The sequence below is a fragment of the Melopsittacus undulatus genome, chromosome 1, assembly GCF_012275295.1.
Source record: "Melopsittacus undulatus isolate bMelUnd1 chromosome 1, bMelUnd1.mat.Z, whole genome shotgun sequence".
Classification (NCBI taxonomy): Eukaryota; Metazoa; Chordata; class Aves; order Psittaciformes; family Psittaculidae; genus Melopsittacus; species Melopsittacus undulatus.
The window spans coordinates 138,203,348-138,226,456 of NC_047527.1; the positions used below are offsets into that span (position 1 = coordinate 138,203,348).

The 23,109-nt window shown below is 38.2% G+C and overlaps 1 protein-coding gene across 1 annotated transcript in view; it reads right to left on the reverse strand.

Annotated features, from left to right (window-relative positions):
• Positions 1 to 23,109, reverse strand: part of CHN2 (chimerin 2) — a 166,584-nt gene that overhangs the window by 86,521 nt on the left and 56,954 nt on the right. The window contains exons 2-3 of the mRNA XM_005144437.3: positions 8,542 to 8,580; positions 1,228 to 1,283 (exon numbers count right to left, since the gene is read on the reverse strand). Of these exons, the coding sequence (XP_005144494.2) occupies positions 1,228 to 1,283; positions 8,542 to 8,580 (95 nt within the window). The remainder of the gene's footprint in view (positions 1 to 1,227; positions 1,284 to 8,541; positions 8,581 to 23,109) is intronic.

Sequence of the window (23,109 nt, forward strand, 5' to 3'; positions counted from 1 at the left end):
TTATATGTCTTGGGACCATCCTGAACTGACAGCTTGAAGACTTCAAGTCTGAGGGCAAGACCCTGCCATCCCTGCCCTAAAACAACAGGTAGGCGGCACTTGATGGAAAAATGCAATGGCCTTTTTGTTAAGGCACTTGGTGGACTAAGGAAAACTGGATTATATTCCTGGCTTCCAACGGATCTTTTTCACCACCCTGAGCAAACACCTATGCCTTGGTACAAAAACTCCTGCCCCACACAAACCTGTTTTCAGACTGTATGTGTTAGTATTTGACAGATGCTATGCTAAGGCACCACTTCCATAAGTACACAGTGCAGGAAGCAGGTCAGAGCTCACAATGATGTTTGAGAGAAGAGCTATATATCACGCTGATGAACCGTAGTTTCTATCTTCTTTCACATCATCTTTTATACCTTGTGCAATCTGTTCATGCGTTTAGTATTTCTATTACTAGTATTACATGTCTATTTGCACAAAATTTGTCCCTGACATTATAGAAGATAAAGCTATCACAGTTTTATTGATTGAGCAGACATCTACATACGTTTTCTATTCCTATTATGCCATGCAGGCTGAGGAATTGACAGATTTAACAAAGCAGAAATGGAGAAATACAGAAAAAAAAACAGGAAAATGACTCAGCCAAACCTGCAGCCCTGCAGATTTCTAGATATCCTATAATCTTTAAAGTTTGTATTACAGAACTGAGCCCTAAGGCTATCACTTCAGTATTTTCACTTGAACACAATCCCTAGCAGAATGCATTCAACAAACTGGAGCTGTGTGTATCATGTTCAAAAAACGTAGATGAGGCCCTCAGTGATATACTTTAGAGATGGACTTAGCAGTGCTGGGGTAACGGTTGGACTTGATGATCTTCAAGGTCTTTTCCAACCTAGCTGATTCTATTGCAGGAAAACATCTGCCTTCCTTTTGACATGGAAACACAAAACTTTAGTTGGTATACCGAAAAGCACGCCGAGCAATGATTAATGAGCATTTGCCTAATGAAATGGCTTCTAGTGGTAGAGTGAGGCCTCCATGCCTAATTAGCAAATATTAATCTGCTTTAATTAATCAACTGTAAAAAAATGATTCTGTAAAATAATGGCTTAGAAAAATTAAAGCAAATACTACCCACAGACTGTACAAAAGATTTTTTGGTAATCATATACTGCTGACAATTCATCAGCTTTAACAAGGTAGAGAGAAAGAAGAACTGACCTCCCGAGGACAGATGATTCTCTTGGGACGTGGTGCCTCTTGTTGCAACTGATACACTGTCAAACACAAAAATGTACAGATCATTAGAAGACGGCAACACACATAAACTTTTATTCAGATGAGTCTTTTTAGCCAGAGGCTGCAAAGGAAAATGCAAATGTAAAGAAAAGGGCAGAAAACTGAGGGATTTCAGTGTAGCTAAGTCATTTATATGAAAATTGGTTGTTGACCTGCACACTAACTGAACTGATTGCTAGTTTAATTTTTAGAGATGTATCTCATTTTGTATTTGTTATTACATCTCTATAAGTGGGAAGACCAGGTAGAAAGATTTATTAGGTGTATCTCAGGATAAAACCTTACTTTTGCATATACCATGCTGTAACAACTCAAGAACAGATTGCGTACCAGTAACACCAGTATTTTTTTGGATAGGCCATGAAAAAGTTTTTGCAAGGGTTCAACACAATTTCATAATTTATTTCAAGATCTTCTGGCAATTACTTTCTGCAAGCAAACATTCCTTTCAAAGCAATTATGCCCTATTCAAATGGCCCTGGATCAATTTTGCGAATCATCTGAGAACTGGAAGAGAGAGACCTGAGGCTAGGGGTAGTCACTAAATCCTGGCCCCTAGCCTCTTCAATGCATGCATTTAATGAGATCCTCTCTTTCCTTTCCACTCCAGAGTTGTGAGAAGAAGCTGACATGCAATGACAGTAATCAATTCCAGCACAGACAGACTGTCTCTCTGTAACTCCAGTAAAAATCCCAGAGGTTTGCCTTGCCTCCCTCGAGAAAGGCCTTCCATACGCTGACCTTCTTGTATTTGGAAAGATCATGTCGTGCCTATGAATTCTTTTAAAAGACCAAGTTTCTAGGACAGGGCTCTTCACAAGGCTTGTGAAGCTCAGAATTATGCCCTGAAAGGTGGTAGATTATGGCAGGAATATAAATGCCTGTAGATTTTACAAACACAGAAGCCCTGTTGCATTAAGTGAACTGAAATGATGTGTTACTTTTCAACACCTTCTCCCACCTTCTGCACTTTCTCTTTGAATGGGGTTAGGAGCAGTGAAATTCAAAAAGTGAAGTCTTCAGCTTGCTCCCAGGTTTGTCACTGAGGGGATGCGAAAGGTTTTGGGGGCTTCTCTGCTAATGAAAAAGTGGAAAAAAACATAATCTCTTCTTTCCCAAACCCAACCTTCATCTCTGTTTCTTCAGAGGGAAACAGAAAGAGTTTGTAGTTTCTCATATTCCCTAGCAGTTTTAATGCATATGGATGTGATCCTGTTCTGAATTCATACTAAGGCTTTGGATTTAACCTGCATCATTCATCACTGCCTGATCTCCCAGTACTTTTCCTGATAACTTGTGGTCTTTCTTACCCCTTACAATCTGATGACTAAGATTCAAAACCTTCCTTCTACTCTTCTGTGATCAAATGACTTGTGTATCCATAAGAGTTGCCAAGAAAATTGTGATTTTTTTTGCTTCAAAAATCACAGATCACTTTTAAAAACTGATTATTCTGGAGTCTAAGGTTATGATTTTAGAGTCCAACTCTGAATGCCTGAAATTAGCATAACCACTGATTCAGAAGGTTACTGATGCTTAATACTAAACATATCCAAGAGGAAAATAGTAACTTTTTTTTTTTCTCCCATACATTTCCAGTAGAGAGAAGGAACTGTAAGGATTCGAAATATTGCAATAATATTATTGCTTCCCATTTAAAGTAAAAGATCTGTTTCCCCAGATTATTTATATAAATTGTAATTAAAAACATACTTCATAAAAATCCTATTTTTCAATAATCAAATCTGTTAAATAGTAACTGACATAGCAAATTAAGCCAGTAGAGCTGTTTCTAAGATACCTTGATTGCTAGATGCAAAACAAGTTGGTCTGAAGATCACATTGTGATGTGCTACATTTGTAAGAAATGTGAAGAGCAAAGAGCTCTCTGAAATGACCAAAAGGATCTCTGAAGTTGATAGCACTGGGGAAGCAAGGGTGAAGAGAAGAGTCAGCATTTCATAAAACAAAGGAAGGAATGACTAATAGGAGAGGGCAGATATATGAAAGACTTGAAAGCAAATACAAAAACCTGGATGCTGATAGGATGCAGTGGGATGAATCAGTGCAGGGATTCTTGATGAATGCAAGGAAGACAAATCATCTTAACAACTGTATTTTGAATAGACTGGGAAAGGTTGCTGTCGTTCTCAGAGAGGCATAGGTTATTAATCTGCACAATAATCTGAACTGAGAAAGATATCTGATTTAGAAATACATCAGAGAAAAATGTAGTAAGATTATTACTATACAAATAAATAATAGTAATAATAAATTATATGCAACTCTAAATGTGCAGGATAAGAAAATGTCCCCAAGTAACAAGCATGATTGAGATTGTGAATGGTGGTAATCACAGAAAACATCATGAATGGGAAATGGTTTCCTGGGAACGATAACGAATTCAGATTTGGCCATATTAGCTTTAAATTGAAAGACATTAAACTGACAGAAAGACAACCTAGTGGAACTACTGAAGAGGGATGCAGAACCATTAGACAGAGGGAGAGAAGACTGATTGGGAGCAGGAAGAAATGACAGAGAACCACCAGTGGCTTTGTGGTAAGGGATGCCAAGCAGTTCAAGGAGACAAACAACAGAGAAAAGACATGGCATACAGTGGCCAAGGGTACTCAGAAAAGGCACACAGCAAGGCAAAGGGTGGTGGAGATAAAACGGCAGTGAAAATGCAGTTAAGAGAAAAACTAGGAAAAGGCAGTACCTCACAGACAAAGGTATTAAGGAGCAAAGCAAATGCGACCCTACCAAAAGCTGTGTTCTTCTCTAGAAAGGTTTTCTCCTGTTTCTGCTTCAAATAACTGCTGTATGAAATCTAATGGGCTATGAACACAAGGTGACTTGAGAAAAATGTGTCCTCCAGCTAAGTTCCAACGAGCACAGACACTTCATTAAATGACCTCATTTTCAGAAGTGCTGAACATCCTGCAGCTCTGCCTGATTTCATTATACACTTTAGCCAGAGTGCTGGGCACTGGCTGACATCAGTGAGACCCCAGCAGGGTCCAGGGGATAGCCAGAAGTTCAGAAAGCCTGGGCCCTTCATTTACTTGCTCAAATGACAAGCAAGCCTTGCCTCCCTGGCTCCTCCCTTCCACTCCTGAAAACCTTAAACCAGAATCCAATGTATAAAGATACGGTTAACTGAAACAATTAAAAAACCCACACTTATTTAGGATAGTGGTAAGCAGTGATCAACATCCGACCCAGTCTATTCCAGCATTTAGAACTGACAGGCAGGTTAGACAAACTCACTCTGATCATAAAAAACACGACACTTGAACATAATGATAAATTATTATTTTAGCCCTGAGAAAATTAACCTTATAAAAAGTCAACTTCATGCAAAAAGAAAATGCATAATTACTGCTTAAGAGAACAGCATCAGTGTGCAGTAACTTTTTGTTCAACATTAGATATAAATGAAATGTGTGATAATGCTGCACGGTAAATCTGAGACCAAAATGCAGCAATATGCTGCAACAGAAAAACACAGTAGCATTTAATTGGCCCTTTAGCGTCCTTATCAGTTTCATAATTTAGGTAGTTTGCCAGAATCCACAGTATCATAATCTCCTGGGAACTTAGAAAGTTAACAAAACTTTAATTTATTTTTTAATTTCTAGGGGAACATTAATTTGAGATGCAAAGTAACCAGTTAGAATATGGATCTCTTGTTCCTGCTAGAGGATGACTCTTGTCTCCTGGGATGAATAAAGGAAATTCTACAACCAGTTTTAGAAAGAGCTCTCTAATTCTGAAATCTGCTCTAAGAAACAAGCAGATGATGTACAAGAATGAACACTTACTCCTTTTCTGCCAGAGAAGAAGGCTATCACCAATTTCTTCATACTTTTTTCATTCTGCAGTGTGCCAGGAACTCAAACTTTCTCCGTTAACTCACCTATGACTAGTGTTCAGTGATGCTCCAGCGGAGAGGAAAAATTCGTATCATCACTTTCATAAAGCAGCAAAGAAACATACTGCCTTCTCTCTGAGAACACTTCACAGAGTTCCCTAGTTTTTCCTCCTCGTCCTCACCGCGGGCATTTATCCATGCACTGAGCTTGAACAATATGAGCTGTCCTATTTCTGCTGGATTACTCACATGCTTAATTAGGAACCTAAGTGCCTGGCTGAAATACAGCTTTAATTTTTCTAGCAAAACTGAGTTTCAGACACTGTTCCTTTTATTTGGTGAAGGGCGGAAGGCAGAGAAGCTTTGTGAGGAGCTGAAGCGTGGCATCAGCTGATGCTCTGTGCCTTGCCACATTGCTTCACGCCAACAAACTGATCTTAAATAATGCAAATAAACATTGAAGTGGCATTGACATACAATTTACTTAGCACATGCCAATCTCAACGGTGGTAAAAGGAGAAGAAGAGTGGTTTTATATCTCTTCAAAACCCAAGCACGTACACGCTGCAGCTGGAAGTCAAAATGACTACACTGTTTCAGCACTCAAACAAATTGCCTGCTCATCATATGAAGCAGGTAAGATCTTTGGTTCTGTTCTAAGAGAGCAGTGCAGCACTGGAACGGGTTACCCACAAAGGTGGCAGAGGCTCCACCCCTGAAGGCTTTCAGGACTCAAGTCGATAAAGCCATGGCTGTTCTGCTCAAGAGCTGACAGCAGTCATGCTTTGAGTGGGAAGCTGGATCAGCTTGCCTCGGAAGTCCCTAACAACCCACATGTCCGTGATTCTTATCCTCCTTTCTTTCATACATCAGTGATGGTAAATAAGCAAAATGCCGCTTCATGCAATATTCCTAACATGCAGCAGAGTACAAAAATAAATCTGTTACTGGGTATTTATTTGTTGATCTGTCACCCAGGTATAAATGCAATTAAATCCGCTACCTAGAGACTGCTGACTGCTAGTACCTTTCTAGATTTCTTCCCCAAGTCCCTTTCTGGTAATACAAAATCATTCTTGCCATTTCTTTCATTCTCTGTGTCACAAGGCTATCAGAAAGAGTCTGAAAAACCTTGTAATCTGTGAAACCTATGCACCTTCTAACAATTCGTCACAAGCGAGGATCTTCTGAGTTAGAAGTGCCCATCTTTTCCAAATACAGCTGAAACAAGCTTGCACATTATGCCAAAGGGTAAGGCTTGGATTCTGAAAGCTGCTTCACTTTGATCGGCATTTACCCATGGATATGTGCAACACTTCAGTTGAATATTTTGCCTGCATAAGCAGGAAAATCTGCCTTTGTTGAGAAGCTAGAAGGATTGAAGCCTTGATTGTGATGTCAATACAAAGCAACATAGTGCACCTAAATTTACGCAGGATTTAAAAAAGAAATTAAAACTATACGCTAAGTAACTTACTAGTATGCTATGAAACTTGTAAAGTTACTACCTAAAATACACTGAAAATAACTGTTAAACAGGCAAAAAACACAAGCTGCTAAGAGTGAAATAATACATTAAAACCGTGATGGGAGAGGACAGTTAGATTACATCATAGACTAATGCTATAGTTGGATGTAACCTCTATAATTAATTTACCAGATTGGCATTTTTCTAGGAGAGTAAAGAAGCATACGTTACCTAATACTGCAATGAAAAACGTATGTCTGTGGCTTAGCAGTCTCAGCAGTAAACCTCTGTAACCTTAAACTATTTTCTGCATTTTGGAGCTGCTTAAATGTTTCCAAGGTCATTCATGCATGGGGTTCAGATGCTGAGGCCATACTTTTTCATTACCACAATATTGGCATCCTGCGTATATCTGAACAGGAAATTATATATGCATATTCTATTAGTTCATTCTGGGGTTTTACTTTTTAATTTTAAAAAAGTTTTTTGGACTATGTGTAAGCTCTCACACAAAAGTAACCAACTTTTTCACTGCATACCCGTGATATCTGCTGCATCAGTGGGGCAACTAAGAGAAGGTATGTAAAGGCTTGCGCTATTCCCTGACTTTTTAGCAAAAGCTTCCTTCAAAAAAGGAAACATCTGTCATTTCAAATCCTCGTCTCAGCAGAGTCAATGGGAGCTTTTCCACTGATTTTGAGTAAGCCAGATTTCTCTGCTAAAAAAAACCCGCTCAAGTGCCTGCTTCTTTACAAGTACCCTGCAAAGTACCCTGAAATGGTCCAACTCCAATCAATACACTTTTGCTGACTTTGGACTTATACATTCCAAATATCGTAACAACAACAAAAAAAAAGCCTCTAGAAAACAGTGTTTTGAGAAGCAATTTTTATAATTTAATGGTATAATCAAATATTGGTTGAAAAAATCCCAGTCCATTTTAAGGCAGAATATCATTCTTGGGTAACAGAGGTTATGTCTTTGAAGTCAGCATGGTTGTTTAATGTGCATATAAGTGAAGTCAACAAGTTTATTCCAGTCTAAAATTATACATGTACATGCATGTAACTACTGTGATCCTTGTCTTTTGGTAATGGCACTGTACTGAATTTGAAGTTGCCACAATAAAAGAGATGAATTTTGCTTAGGATAGTTCTATATCTGAAAACAGCAACCACCACCCCCAAAGCAAAAAACTCAAACCCCAAAGGTACCATTCCATTAAATTTCAAGTAAGGGTTTAAAATAAAATGGTCAAATTTAAAGGCCATCTTTAATAAGGGTTTTAAAAGCCTATGTTTTGCCTTAGATCTATGCAACTTTACTAGAAATTACATTAGGAACAAAGCAAAAAGAGCATAAAATATACACTTCTGCACTGCCTATGTCTATGAAAATTTACTGTCTATGTAAATGATTTTTTTTAAAAGCAGACAGGAAGGTTCAAAGAACTGATAGTGGTGTCTCCAACTTCTAAACCACCACTTCAAAAATTGGCCTCTATTGCTAGGGATCAAATATATTATTATCTTAGAGCAATCTGGTGACCCATGTAAAAAGACAAGTATACTCAAGCCTGACCTTTAGTAAACACATGAAGCATTAACCTCTACCTCTGGAATCCTTCCTGAAAATCTCAGCAGAGAAACCATGAAACCCAGGATTTGAACACTTGTAAGGCAACCCAAAGAGTCTGGCACTCATAATCCTGTTGTACTCGCTCCACAGAGAATCAGAAAAGCTCAGGTTTTGCTGCTGTCTTATACAGTAACTTCTACAACCACCTAGTACATTTATGTCTTCTTTTTTTTTCTAAACAAAGAAAGGGAAAAGACCTAACAGTGACACCTTGCTAAGGTACTGAGGTTATTAAAACTTCTTGTATACTCACAGTATGATTTCCATATTGGAGGCTGGTATTCTTCAGCATCTGAAATAGAAGTAAAAAGAGGGAAAGAAATCAGTCATTTGGCCACTGGGTCAAAGTGTCAGCATGCATTTTTCTGCTGAGAGACCTCAGCTTGTCAGCAAAATTCGCATTTCTTTCCCAAGAGCCATGCTAGCTCATTTACAGTACTGTTTCCTATGTGAGAGAAGAATACAATCTTCAACCACGGATGCAATGTGCTTTTTCCAAATTATTCAAATGTAACAGGAATTAATTTCTTACCAATTTGCATACAGTTTCCTGACTCACCAGTATTTTTAAAATAATTAGCTAGACTAGTAACTACATTATTTATTTACTTTTCTTGGCACAATAAACCAACAAATCACTGCTGCTTTTCAATTGGGCTTCTAACCCCGCTGTTAAGGTTTTAGAATAAGCATCAATGAATAACATATGCCTCAGCTAAAAAGATGCGCAGCTCAGGCTGGACTCCAGTGCACAGACCCAACACTTCCAAAACCAAGATTCAATTACACTTCTTGAGCCCACTATGTATGTAATTGGCATATTTTCCAGAAATTGCATCAGCAAAAATAATAATAAAAAAGTTATCAAAGACTGCAAACCCTGCAATTGGAAACAGACAATTACTGCCTATAGCAGTTGAAGGGGCACAAAAGGAGTTGGTGTCTTCTGTTACTGTAAGAGTTGTATGATGCTCATGGGCAATTTTTTGGCAAAGGGAATAGAGCTTCTGTGTTTAAAAGTGTAAGTTTCTGGAGCCTCGGCTAACTCCCCCTTTCCCCAGGTTAAAAGCCCAGCAAGCAAAGGGGTTTCCAGGCTGGGAAGCAGACAGGCTCAGCTGGAGGGCATGGTGAGTGTATGATCCTGCTCCACAGGGAGGTTTTTCCAGCTCTCTGCAACAAAGGCTGTTGCTTCAACTTCCAGAAATCCCAGCGGAGGCCAAGCTTGAGCAGGAGGAGTTAAAGTTACCATACACCAGCCACAAAGGGTGGGGTACTGGGTACTAGTTTGGCTCTGAACTGCCATGTTGCCAAACACTTTGAAGAGTCATTTACAGGGCTTATGTCATTAACCTCCTAATACTGTGCAAGTTAATTAAGGTGTTTGGTATTTACTGAACTTCTACTTAAGTTATGCTAATGTAATTCAATTATAGTTGCATGGTTCATGCTCCTTGTCTATTTATATACACACAACCACTTTAAATATATCCCTGCAAAAGTCTGTTTACTACGAATGTTAATCAGTAACTACCATCTACCACTTTTAACTCAGTTGCTTTAAATCAAGCAATGGTCACAGTTACTGCCTGGAAAAAATACCCTATGACACTTTGCAAATATGTTGATTGGGAAATCCATTCAATTCCAGTTTCAACTGTATCCACTTCACAACTCTGGCAAAATTCAGAGCACTCTCAGACTGACAGAGTTATACTGTACTGTAGCAATCCAAGAGTAATTAGCTTGAAAGTTCATTATACAGACAGATTATTTTAAATTATATGAAGCTATTCATGAGACCAGTGAAATTTATTCATGCAAAACCTAATTTTTTTCTCCTCTCACATTATAATGGTAATATATTATTTTTTTCTCCCTATACATCTGTTGCTCCACATATATTTACCATAACACCATAATATTGTGTATTAAATTCCTCTGTCACACTTCTTCAAGAGAACTTCTGGATTTGCTTGTTCACAATATATTTTTCCAATTGGAGAAACATTGATATAATGCAAATATCCAATTATCTACACTTGTGACTTCAGAAAAGAAAATAATAGCAGGAGAAACAATGAAAACTCTACAGGTATCAGTTGTTGCTTTAGTCTTCCAAATTATTTAGAAAGAACACAGTAAATTGAACAGTGAAAGCTGATCTACAAGTGGCCATAAAGTGCTTCATTAACTTGAGACTGACTGGTAGTGTGGAAACACTGCAGCCTAGGTGGAGAACAATCATCCAGGAAATAGTCATAATACAAAACCCCCAATGACTATGTTAGATCTGTCACGGTTATGAACCTGTCAGCCCAGTAAAGAACAGACAGAACAATTCCTCAATAGTTAAAATTATTCTTAAGGGCAGCACACTTAGAGTAAAACCATGTGTCACTGGCTCCCCACTCATCCTGCAACCTCCTCTACAATCCCTTCAGCTGATAACATGTCCCTTAATCACAGGGAAAAAACCCCATAGAGGTAATAGCATAATACTGTTTATTGTCAAGCTATCATGTGTGACATTTGATTGCATCCATTTGTAGGGTAATAAGGAACCATTAGTTTGAGTACAACCTGGAGACAGAGGTTGTGCTTAAGAATCAGGGAGATGTTTAATGTAGCCCTGATACAGACCTCTTGCTCCTTGTGGAAGGAAGCCACTGGGCCTGTCTATACATGGGACATACACAGTCAAGGTGCCATTCTACATGGCTGTTCACATGGAAATTAGCTTCAGGACAGCAATTACCATGTCTGAGTCACTGCATAAATACATTGACTCTCCTTGAATGATACAATCTTAAGACTCCCTGACTATACCAGATTAGACTAAACTTCTGCCCTTCTTAAATCAGAGGTCACATGAGACAAATCCTGCTTTAGCAGACTGGTTTACTATTATTTGCCCTTTTCTGAGATTTCTGTTCTGCTTCTCTTTTTATTAGTCCTCTCTTACTATAAGCTAGCTCTACTCATTAAATCACACTTCATTCTCCATCACGAGGTTTAACAAAGCAGGTGCACAGAAGTTGCCAATAATAGTTTGGGTGGTTGGATCAGTTACTAAGTGACACCTGAACTCCCACAGCTTCTGCTTTCAGTCCTGCACATGGCAATGGTCTCAGACCTCAGTTTTGAGGCCACTTAGCAAAAATCAATCAATAAATTAACTAATGAATCAGTCAGACTTGGCAAAAATGACAAATGCCCACAATTGATCTCTCATTAAATGATATTCTTAGTATAAACTTTGATCATAATACCTATCACAACTGTGATTGGCAGCATGGGAAAAAGGGTTCACTGAAGTACTCTCAGGTGGTAAGACAGGGTCTCTTCAACTGCTGTTTTCTTGAAGGGTTCACGCTTTTGTCAGTGACTTCCTGTCTAAATTCAGAAACTGAGACAGCTGAGGTTGAAAGCAGTTGTCAAAGGAGAAATTCAGAGCACAAAATAAGTATCAGTTCTGAAAAACTCAACTAAATGTCCAAGGGCCATCTATGAAACACCTTTCTAAGTCTAGAGAGACCCACGTAAAATATTACAGAATGTCTAGTTTAGGTCTTTTATATTATTTTGACTCTTACAATATTGTATCAGAAATGACCTTAGAAAAAGGAGTACTCATGGAAAAGACTAGAACTGGCAAAAAAACATGTCAGACTTCCACAAATAATAGTGCAGGTGATCCCACTAATTGAAAGCTTTGAAACATACAAGTTGAGAAGGTTAGTATTTATTAGACCGAAAAAGTAACTAGAAATTAGTTGTGTGCTCAACAAAAAGGCACAAGGAATGGTGAATGCTGACTCTTGGGTAATATTACAGCTACCAGAAGGTTTCTCACTGCATGCATAATCGACATGAAAAGATACTGGAGAAAAATGTCAAGCCAACTGGAACTGGAAAGTGGGAGTAAGGAAAAGCAGGTTAGCTCTTCGCTTTATTTGCTGTACTCTTCACAGAGCAGAGATGATGAAAAGCATTTTAGGAATAAAATATTTTCATAAAGCTGATGGAGCATAGTAAAGCTGAATAAGTGTAATAAGACTACAGTAAAGGGAGTACAAAAAGCTGGCAAAGATTTAAGCATCCAGATAAAAGTAAAACTACACAAGATAGTTTTTTTAAGAAATAGAAGACAGCATTCCTGTAAATAATGGGTGGTAAATGGTTAATGTGTTACTCAGAGAAATTCTTAAGCAATTTCTGAGAAATAGGCTTGCATTAATTATAGAGTAAGTGAAGTTATCCATGGACTTCAAACCTTGTTCTTCACCGTGCCTGGCACTGTACCAAAGTGACACCTTTCTGGATATAGTTGTGAAAGACACTGGAATGACTGAATTGCTTTTTACTACTTCCTTGTACTTTGTGAAGATGATGATGTAATGTCAATGCTGCTTGTTTTGATAGTACTGACCTAGCTAAAGCAGGTCTAGTAAGATATCAACTAAGCTAAAACTTTGGCTCTTCTCACTACCAAGACCGCTAAGAGCAAAGAAGAAACTGTTTTACAGAAAGGATCACAAATTATGCCACATAAATCAAATATTTCTGACTTATAAATGGCATTTCTGATTATAAGTGGAACAGTAACAAATAAACATACTGTCCCTATATGCCATGCTCAGTTCTAGATATTCTAAGAAGTATTAATGATTTCTGTTCTAGTAGAGAGTTATGCGGACTAGTAGCAGGACAGCCACCAAAGGGGGACCACCATTCTTTGCCAATTTCTTCATAGCCACTGTGAAACAGGAAAAGATTTTTTGGGTTTTTTTGATTGATCTTTCTAAAGGTTTCTAAAATCTATTCTGCAGTTCATCTTGGAAGAACTGCCACAGCTTGGATGTTTTGCCACCATTGTCTGAACTTCAGACTTCCTTTCCAGTAGCAACTAATTTTAAAACTATGACCTACATGTGCAAGAAAGGACACTTGTGTGTGAGGAAGAGCCAATTGGCTTACTGGCAGTGTACAGATAAATAATACACCGGATGAACAAGCCTAGTTACTAATTTTTTTATCTTCTATTGTTATTTTCAGAATCAAGACTAATAATTATTAGTATTTGGATGCCTTTTGTATATTTCCTTTAAAGACGTTTTTCACTGGTTTACTATATACACTTTCATATTTATAGCTTTGCTTCCAAAATATTTAAGTATATTAATTTAATTTTTTATATAATTACATATATAACAATAACATGTAACTGTTGAGTAAAAGGACATGTGAAAGATGAAGCGTTTGTACTCTTTAGGCGTATATGGTATTCTTATATTTTTCTTCATACAGCCAGAATTACAGTATACAATTGACTATGATGGGAACAGACATCACAGAATCACAGAATGGCTGAGGTTGAAAGGCCCCTCTGGAAGTCATCTGGTCCAACCCACCTGCTCAAGCAGGGTCACCTACAGCAGGCTGCCCAGGACGGTGTCCAAATGGTTTTTTGAGTATCTCCAAGGATGGAGACTCCATAACCTCCCAGGGCAACCTGAGTTAGTGCTCAGTCACCCTCACAGCAAAGAATTGTTTCCTGATGTTGAGACAGAGTCTCCTGTGTTTCATTTTTGTGCCTATCACCATTGGCCGTGTCACTGGGCACAGCCTAGCTCTGTCTTCTTTGCATCTTCTCTTCAGGTATTTATACACTTTGGTAAGACTTCCCTGAGCCTTCCCATCTCAAGGCTGAACAGTCCCAGCCTTTCTTCATAGGAGACATGCTTCAATCCCTGCATCAACTTAGTGGCCCTTCGCAGGACTCTCTCCAGCATGTCCATATCTTTTGTACTGAGGACACAGAACTCCAGGTATGGCCTCACCACAGTGTTGAGCAGAGGGCAAGATCACCTCCCTCATCCTGCTGGCAACACTCCTCCTAAAGCAGTCTAAGATGCCACCATCCTGTGAGAGAAGGGCACACTGCTGGCTCATCCACAGCTTGGTGTACACCAGGGCCTAAAGGTCCTTTTCTGACAAGCCATTTTCTAGCTGGGTGGTCCTCAGCATATATTAGTGTATGGAGATTAGAGTGAAAGAGTAATAATGGAGCTTCTTTGATAAGGTCAGTTCTACTTCAACACATTAAACATTGCTGCATTATTTAATTTCCACTCTGTGCTTAAAACTTACCAATTATAGAAGCTCATTTTCATCTTATTTGAGCCCCTAATGGCTAAACTTGTGGATGGAGAAGGGCTATTTTCATTTATTTTGCCCTGTCACCAATTAATACATATGCATACACAGCTATCTCATGTTGCAGTCATTTTGCAAACTGTTTGAACCAGCCACTTTTTTCTAGGTTTGATTGTCACTTAGTATATGTGTTTGGGCGTTATGATTACTGCTACTACATAAAGTAACTGTCCTCGCAGGCACATCTGACTACACTTTGAGAAAGAACACTCTTATTTTTTAAGTCACAAACAATCAAACTGTCAGATGAGCACCTCTCTCTAACTCCTGAAAAGTCACTGCTCCTTTGAAGAGCAAAATTAATTCTCTTGCAGATAATAATTAGCAATGAAGCTGTTGAAACATTTCAGTGTGTCAAAAGCTCTGTTTAATGTTTCATTCAGAGCGCACAGTTGCCCACGGAGGAGCCTGTAGTTGCCAGCTCTATTGCTGAACTTTCTCATCATCAGCACAGGGACAGGTAAAATATGGAATGAGAATTCAGCTCGTTTTAATGAGACACTTCAACTTTCAGCATAAGGCACAGAAATGAAATGATCAAGTTGTTTATTTGCAACACAGTTTATAATTGGTGTATTAATTCATATGATGGGTGCTTCCCACTACGCTATTCTCTTTAAAAAAAAAAAAAAAAAAACCCTGCAATATCGTGTAATTTAAAATGTCAAAAAATGCTCACAAAAGGGCTGGAGTTCTCTTTTGCACAGCAATTAGACTGAAACAGTAAGCTTTTAATAACCACAATACAAATTGACAGCTACTTTGTATCTTTTGCTTTTGCCTACCATAAACTTTCTATTAGAAGCCACTGCTGTAAAGGTAGCTCATTTAGTCTGTTCTACAGATCAGAGTCTTTCCAAATTACACTCTCTCCTGCTTTTGCTTCAGATTTCAAAACAGTATCTTTCCACTAATAGGCAGGTGGTCAGTCCACACATACTGTCGGTTTACTACAGTGCAGATGGAAGACCATGCAAATAGGTAAGTCTAATAATTTAGAAGAATTACCAGGTATCAAATAAAATACGTCTGTGAAATAAGTGAATTATTAGGGACCTCCTCCAGCAGATCACAGGAGACATGAATCATTTGAATCCATGGCGAAACTTCCAGAATAAAACCTTAAGGACCTGTGTTCTGCAGTTTGTAAGTGCTGTTCAGCCAGCTATGACCATCCATTTGGAGCAATATTGCACTTAATTAATAAATCTGCCTGTTTTGCACAGATTTAAAAGTGTTGAAAATATTGTTCAAAATTTAGAAATGTAGAGAAGGAATAACAGGATTCTTAACAGCAATAGGAGAAGTGTAAGAGGGAAAGGTATTTTGTACAATTCCAGTTTTAGAAGTCTGTTTAGGAGACTAGGCTTTCTTAGGGCTACTGTGTAGGGCTCAAGAAATAGAATTAAACAGGCTCTTCCAATGAGCAAAGAACATGACAGGCATCTAAGCAAGCTGATGCAGATATTCCCCATGCTTGACATATTTCTTGGGAGCTATGTAAGATTTCATAGTGCACACGGGTATTCCCACTGCCTAATCTTAGGCAGGTAGGTCCTTTTTAATGCTGAATCCCACTGAATCTATTTGATCTTGGATGGCATTTAAAAGCCCCCATGATTTAGGTGCTTTGAAACATTTTATTCATGGAACAACAATGAAGATTTTCCTCATGCAGATCATTAAAGGTTTATGTCTAAAAACTAGAAAAGTAGACAATAAAGAAAATAAAAAATATCTGCTTTATGTTTGATTGCCAAAAAATCTGTTTAAATTAACAGCTTCCATTAAATTTAATCTGGTCACTAAAAATTATACCTCAATGCTTGTTATCATTCTCCATTTTAACACTAATGTCAGTGTAACTAAAATGTAACAGTTATTTTCACATTTTCATGTTTTAGATCTATAAACCAGAAATATCAAGACATTAAAATGGCACAATCAGGGCTCTGTATGACTGAAAAACTGACATTTATTTGGTAGGAATAAACACACGACATAAATGAAATTGCATCACATTAGCAGACCTCCTATCTTATACAGATATACTTTAGCTTCTAACTAAGGACCAGTTAGTTCCTGGCTAAAAATCAAGACCAGATAATCAGCTGGCATATAAGAGAATAGCTCAGCTATTTTATCACTGTGCAGAATGTGGCAATGCATTTCCAGTCATTCACTTATTGCATCCTAATCCCCTCCCTTAAACCTCCAGCCAATGATCCCTGTGCTCAGTGGAGCAGTCCAGGCATTGTATGAAAAAACATGGGACTGAAATAACCATAATAATGCCAAAAAAATACGGCATTAAAAGGGTCACCATGAAGTATTTCAATTAGAGCATTTATATTGAAGCAGTGTCAGCACATTCCCTGTTCCAGAAATGCACTCACACATTGACATGATGCCCGTTTATCTGGCTTGTCAAAGGAGCCAGCACATTCCCTGAAAACTTATTAACCTTCGGCAAAATCCAAATCATTGCTTCTGGTAACTCTGTTATTTTTGACATGTGTCATTTTATCATCCCTCTAGGCAAGGGCACAAGTGTTTCCTTGTATCCAAGGGTATGGCATGGCCCTAGTCCTGCAGTTGAGTATGGAGGCTGTTCTACAGCTTTTCAGACATCATTTCGATCTTCTCTATCTAGCCCACATTGGCTCTTCTCTGGATATAGAAATAGAAGTACTTTTAAAGGCTAAAACTGTAGTCTAACTGAAACAAGTGGAAACCCAGTAGTTCATCTCATCATGCGTTTCAGATAATTTACATTAATAACTTACAAAAATCACAAAATGTTTTGTACTCAGCACAGGCGCTACTCACATACACTGGGCACCTTACTGAACTCTGCAGCCTAAATACAATTTAAAGCCTCAGACATAAGAGATGAGAACTACTCTGCCATCCAGTGCAGGCATAATGACCTGCAGGAGAATAGAAGTTTAGCAAACAATTAGACCTCTCTTTGGCTTCCTTTACAGGTCCTGCAGTATTGCTGCAATATTTGCTTCTATACATTAAAACATGAAAAACAGGAAAAACACCACCCACCTGCAAAACATACTCATCATTCCCACAGCTCTCTGATAAAACTCTGAATAATCAGGGCTCTCCTAGGATAAGAGACAATACTCTACCTGTGTACTTCCTCTGTTACAAAACCATGTTATTTCTCTTTTAATTACTTTCTTTGGTGAACAGTTTTAAATGTGTAAATTGCATTCCATGCCAATTGAATTATTATTTTATGTGAAGTTTCCTGGATCTTCAGTTTATCTCTTTTTAAAAGTTAGTTTTGATTAATCAATATCAGCTATTACTGAGTGACCCACTTTCTGTTTAACTGCGTTGTACAAATGGACAAACATTTCACAAGCATCTTCTATTATACCACCACCCACCATTTAACTGCTCCCCAGCTATTGTTGTTCCTACAGCTGTTATTTGGATCTAAAATTCGGTTTTATAATAATATGTTTATGCTGACAAGATTATGTCTTGTAATGCCTTATGCCTATGTAACTACACTTTCCTCCCTGCAATCTTAGCAATAAAATTGTTACTACCAGTATTTAAAATCACCAGAAAACTATTATGGACTATTTCTCCTCAGAAGAATATGGTTTGTGTATTGTTTCCTTACTCAGGAGGAATTTTAATTGCCCAGTGTAAGTCTGTAATTCTTCCAAGAGCTTTTTACTGTAGCCTAGCCCTTTTACAGTTGATAACGAGTTCTCACAGTACCATGTATTTGCAAAATACCACGTATGACACTATAAAACTTAAAATACACTTATGTTTTCCACAAGTTTTATCAAACTAACCAACACTAACACTAACCAACTTCACTTTGCAACTGGCAATGTTGACGGCATTTTCCCTAGAGAACCACTGGTTAATGGCATGTCATATGAGGCAAATCCCATGGTTCTCTAATATTTTCATCATCAAAACAAATCCAAACCGGTGCTCATAGGACAGCTGTACGAGTGCCTCCAGTGGCATTGAGTGGGAGGACAAAATTTAGCCACAGTAAGGTGTAGAGGAAAATGTGACTACAGCCTGGCTAATATCCTGATTCCCTACTTTGCAATTTTTAAAGATGCATACAACACAATAATAACACATTTAAATGTCTCATAGCATACAAAGCTTCTTTATGTGTGGTAAGTAAATCAAACACAGTGAAAGCAGTAATTCCCATGTAAACATGGATTTTGCTTCTATATTATCAGAGAGAGGCTGGTTTTTCTTACATAAATAACAAAGGAAGAGGAAAGCATGCTTTTTTTCTGTAATTTTTCTGGAATTGTTTTTCACCCTTGTAGAAAGTACAAGTTTGTTTCTTACCCTATTTTTCTTGCAGATACACTCAAAAGACAGTCAAGCCAGTATTTAAAAGCTCATCCATCAGATCACTGATCAAACATTGGTACATTAAGGAAAAAATACCATCTTCCTAGGAGTTATTTTTGAAGATGCACACAGGTGCCAGAATTTTGAACAAACCCTCTAACTCATTCCACTAAAACACTTTGTGTAAGGTCAATTAATTATGAATAGGGCTATGGTTTTGGCACAATAATATTTAATATATTTCATGGCAGACAGAGAAAAGAAGCAATAGTCATCAAAAGCTTAGTAAATACATTTGCTTTAAACTTCCAGCAAGTGCACTTTTTACTGTGATTCATACTCTGAATGACAAAAAGTTTAGACATCCGATATCCTCATCTTTTTCTGTGGGCTAAAACCAGCAGCCTATCTTTATGACCTAGCACAGCCTCCTCTTTAAACAGCAAATGAGTCAATTCTTTAAATGCTGTGACATAATCATGGCCTTGACAATGAAACCTGGCTAAAAGCACTGCAGAATTATAGAAGCCATTTAATTCCTGTGCCTCAGTTCACAGGGCATGTATGGAGGTACCAGTATGCTGGCAGATCAATAACTATGGACAGAAAATAAAAGCTTTCCATCAATTGCTTCCTAGTAATGAATCCAAGGAGAGCTTTGTCCTCTGATAACATACCAGTCTTCATCTAATGAAACAAGGTTCATGTTCAAGTCAAAAATCACTCCCAAAGAAAGAACGTGTGTCTACATGCTCAGAGACTCAAAACTGACTAATGTTACTCCGGAACACAGAGAAGGAAGAGCAAAACAACTTCAAGCCTTTCCTCTGGAAAGATCTGGCAAATCTCCAAAGCTATATGATCCAACTTTTTTAGGCTAAAGGGAAGGGTTGGTGCTGAGCAAGAACTGCAAGTCTCAGAGCAACCACCACTCTTCAGTTCTGCTCCCATCTTGGAAGCCACAAAAGCTGGGTAAAAAGATGAGCTAATGCTCTCCTCTCCAAACCTTCAGAACTAGGACAGATACTTCACCTTGTAAAGACATTGATCCACATGAAACATTTATTTAAGATTTTCCAGCTTTTCCAGTATGTTTGTATATGATATAGGAAAGCCTGTCAGAGCTTGTCAGATAATTCTAGCAGCTACACCTCCCAAAACATAGATTTTCTTGAGAATCCTGAGGCTGAGGCTGCTGGTTGTCTGTGGGTTTATTGGCAGCACTTAAGGTTTGTAACTAATGACTAAGCCAGTGTGCTGCACTACAAACCATCCTCAATAAAGCTGAGTTCTTGCCAAGTTTTTGCTTCTTTTCATCAACATTATTTGATGCTCACAGAGAGACAGTGAGCAACTGTGTCAGCTTGTACACCAGGAGCTATAAAGATATTCCACAATTATGAAATATACACTTATTTTAAACTCTTACTGCTTATGCTTGTTATTTTCAAGAACAGTTAAAGTTAAACCAGGCTGAGGGATTAAATATACTTGCTTATTACAGCAGAAAATAGACCTGAATATTAAAAAGAAACACATCTCAGAAGGCAAGCACAGTGAAACTTAAATCCAATTTGTAAGATAAAAGCTTAACTGGACCACTTACTATTGCCATCTGATAGCATTCAATATAGCTTGAAATTCATTAATATGCTAGCTAATGTAAGTACAGTGCATGTATACAAAATTAATTCTATTAATTTCTACATTTGAAAAATCTACTGAAAGAGGAGGAGAATAATTATAAGGCAGTCTTACCTATCTGTGGAAAAGGCATAGCAAAGCCAGTCTAAACCTCAGAAGAATAATTATCCCATGAGACTCCCACCTCCTGGGAGTGCCCATTATTGTGTTAGGAGAACATAAAACTGACAGCTATTCAGAAAGACCTCCAGAGCAATTTTGGCTTAGCTCTGCTGCTTATCTTACCTTATCATCACTTTAGAATATATACAGGCTTCCAGCTAACTTACCAATATTATATTTTATTTTTATAAGTGAGCAATAAATGCTTCTTTCACAGCATATACTTTGCCTAACAGACCAAATGTTGGAAAAATGCTTATGCATCTTAAATAAAAGGCTATTCAAATTTAAACAGTTTTATAGAGTAATAATATTTCATTTAGATCTGCCTACTAACTGCTGATTGTTTAGTCAGATTAGGTGGAACTCCAAATGAGGCAGAAGCAAAGCATTTTATTATCATTAAATATTCACATTATGGCAGCATTTAGAACCCAAAATCAGGTTTGGTGTTATGTCCAACTGCTAACAAGTACAGTTTAAAAATAAAACACAGCAGTTGCTGACCTAAAAGTGCTTGTGATTATAGTGTGCAGCAAGCATCCAACAGATAAAAGGCAAAGCAAAAGGGTAGCAGGAGGGCTATCCATGTCAGAGGCATAAGTACCAGTCACAGCATCCTCCCAGCTATTAAGAGAACAGTTTCATCTGAATGCTGCACAAAGACAGCTAGAAAACAGAAGAAGATGGTATTAAAAAGAAATGAAACAAATTTTAAAACCATGAAGCATCACTAAAACACACTAGGGATAACTTCGGCTGATTTATTAATACATTAGGAAGCTTTGCTTGTAAATGTTGAGAAAATCAGCGAAGATTTAGTTCCTTCTGAGAGCATAAGAAAAAACAACCTCAATATATTTACATTAAATTTTTACTGAAGTGACACATCACATAATGAATAACATTATTCTAGATCAAAGTTTTGTAATAACTTATTTCTACTGAAAAGTGAATTATTCTAAAGCAAACTGCAGCTCACCCTGAGCATATCTTTCCCTGCTTAAGGTGCACTACAGAACAGCACCTGACTTAACTATATTTTCAAAGATACGCCTATATCCTTTTGCTCAGCAGTTTGTTTTCAGTGCATCATTTTATCCGATGCCAATTTGCTTTCACCACTGCTGTGCGAAGTTTGGTCCGAAGTCCCCAAGTGGTAAACATTTTCAATAGAGAAATGCTTCTTTTCTGAAACTAATTTATTGTCTAGAAGAATCACATTTCCTCCCAGCTTCTTGCTCATTAGGGTCCAAAACTCAGTCTCCACCGAAGTGAGGAGGCCAGATTTGAGAGCAGTCATGTGTATCTGATGAAGTCCACAATACACATGATTGGTGCCATTAGACAGTGAAGTTCAGGAGAATGCCAAGCTCTGCCGCAGACAATTTATGATGACATAACCCTTGGCTAACAGGAGCTGTGAAATGTGAGCTTCCCCCTAACCATGCAGTGGCTGTGCACAAAACCACTGACAAAAAAATCAACGTGAGGTTGTGCTCCATGATCATTAGCTGCAAATCACACCTCCCCAAGAAATACATTGCAGGTGCTTTTAATATAGCAGGAGAGTCCTGTACAAGTGCTAATGTCAGAACACTCACTTGAAAATGCTCCATTGGTTTCATAACAATGGAAGAGATGACTGATTAGGTGCCAGAATGGTTTGATGCCAGCTCTGAAGAAAGCCTTGCAGCTTACAATTTCACTTAAAATAGGTTCAACTTTAACTTACAGTATCCTTCAAAGTACAGGTGTTATTTTGCACCAGATCCAGCTGGGATTTCATAGCTGTTCCCTGACTGCTGCCACTGCTGTAGAGGAGTGTTAGCTTAGCAGGCATACTACTTTTTGCATACCCTAGACTGTGCTAGTGCACTACATTCCTGCACCACTTATTCTGCATCTAAATTACTATCTTTATTGTCTTCTGAACAATAGCTGACAAATACCTGCATGGTTTACTTAAGAAGGGCTACAAAATTTGTATTAGCTTTAAATTAATCAAAAAGTGAAGAAAGACACGGAGCTACTGGAGAGGGTCCAGCGGAGGCTACAAGGATGATTGGGGTCTGGAGCACCTCTCTTACGAGGAGAGACTGAGGGAGCTGTGCCTGTTTAGTCTAGAGAAGAGGAGGCTGAGAAGGGATCTCATTAATGCAGATCAATATCCCAAAGGTGGGTGCCAGAAGGATGGTGCCAGACTCTTTCTGTGGTGGCCAGTGGCAGGACGAAGAGCAATGGCCATAAAATAAATCACAAGAAGTTTCACCTCAACACAAGGAAGAACTTCTTTACACTGAGGGTTGCAGAGCACTCCCTGCTGCCCAGGGAGGTTGTGCAGTCTCCCTCTCTGGAAGCTTTCAAAGCCCACCAGGACACATTCCTCTGTAACCTGCTCTAGGGCCCTGCCTTGCAAGGGGTTGGACTGGATGAT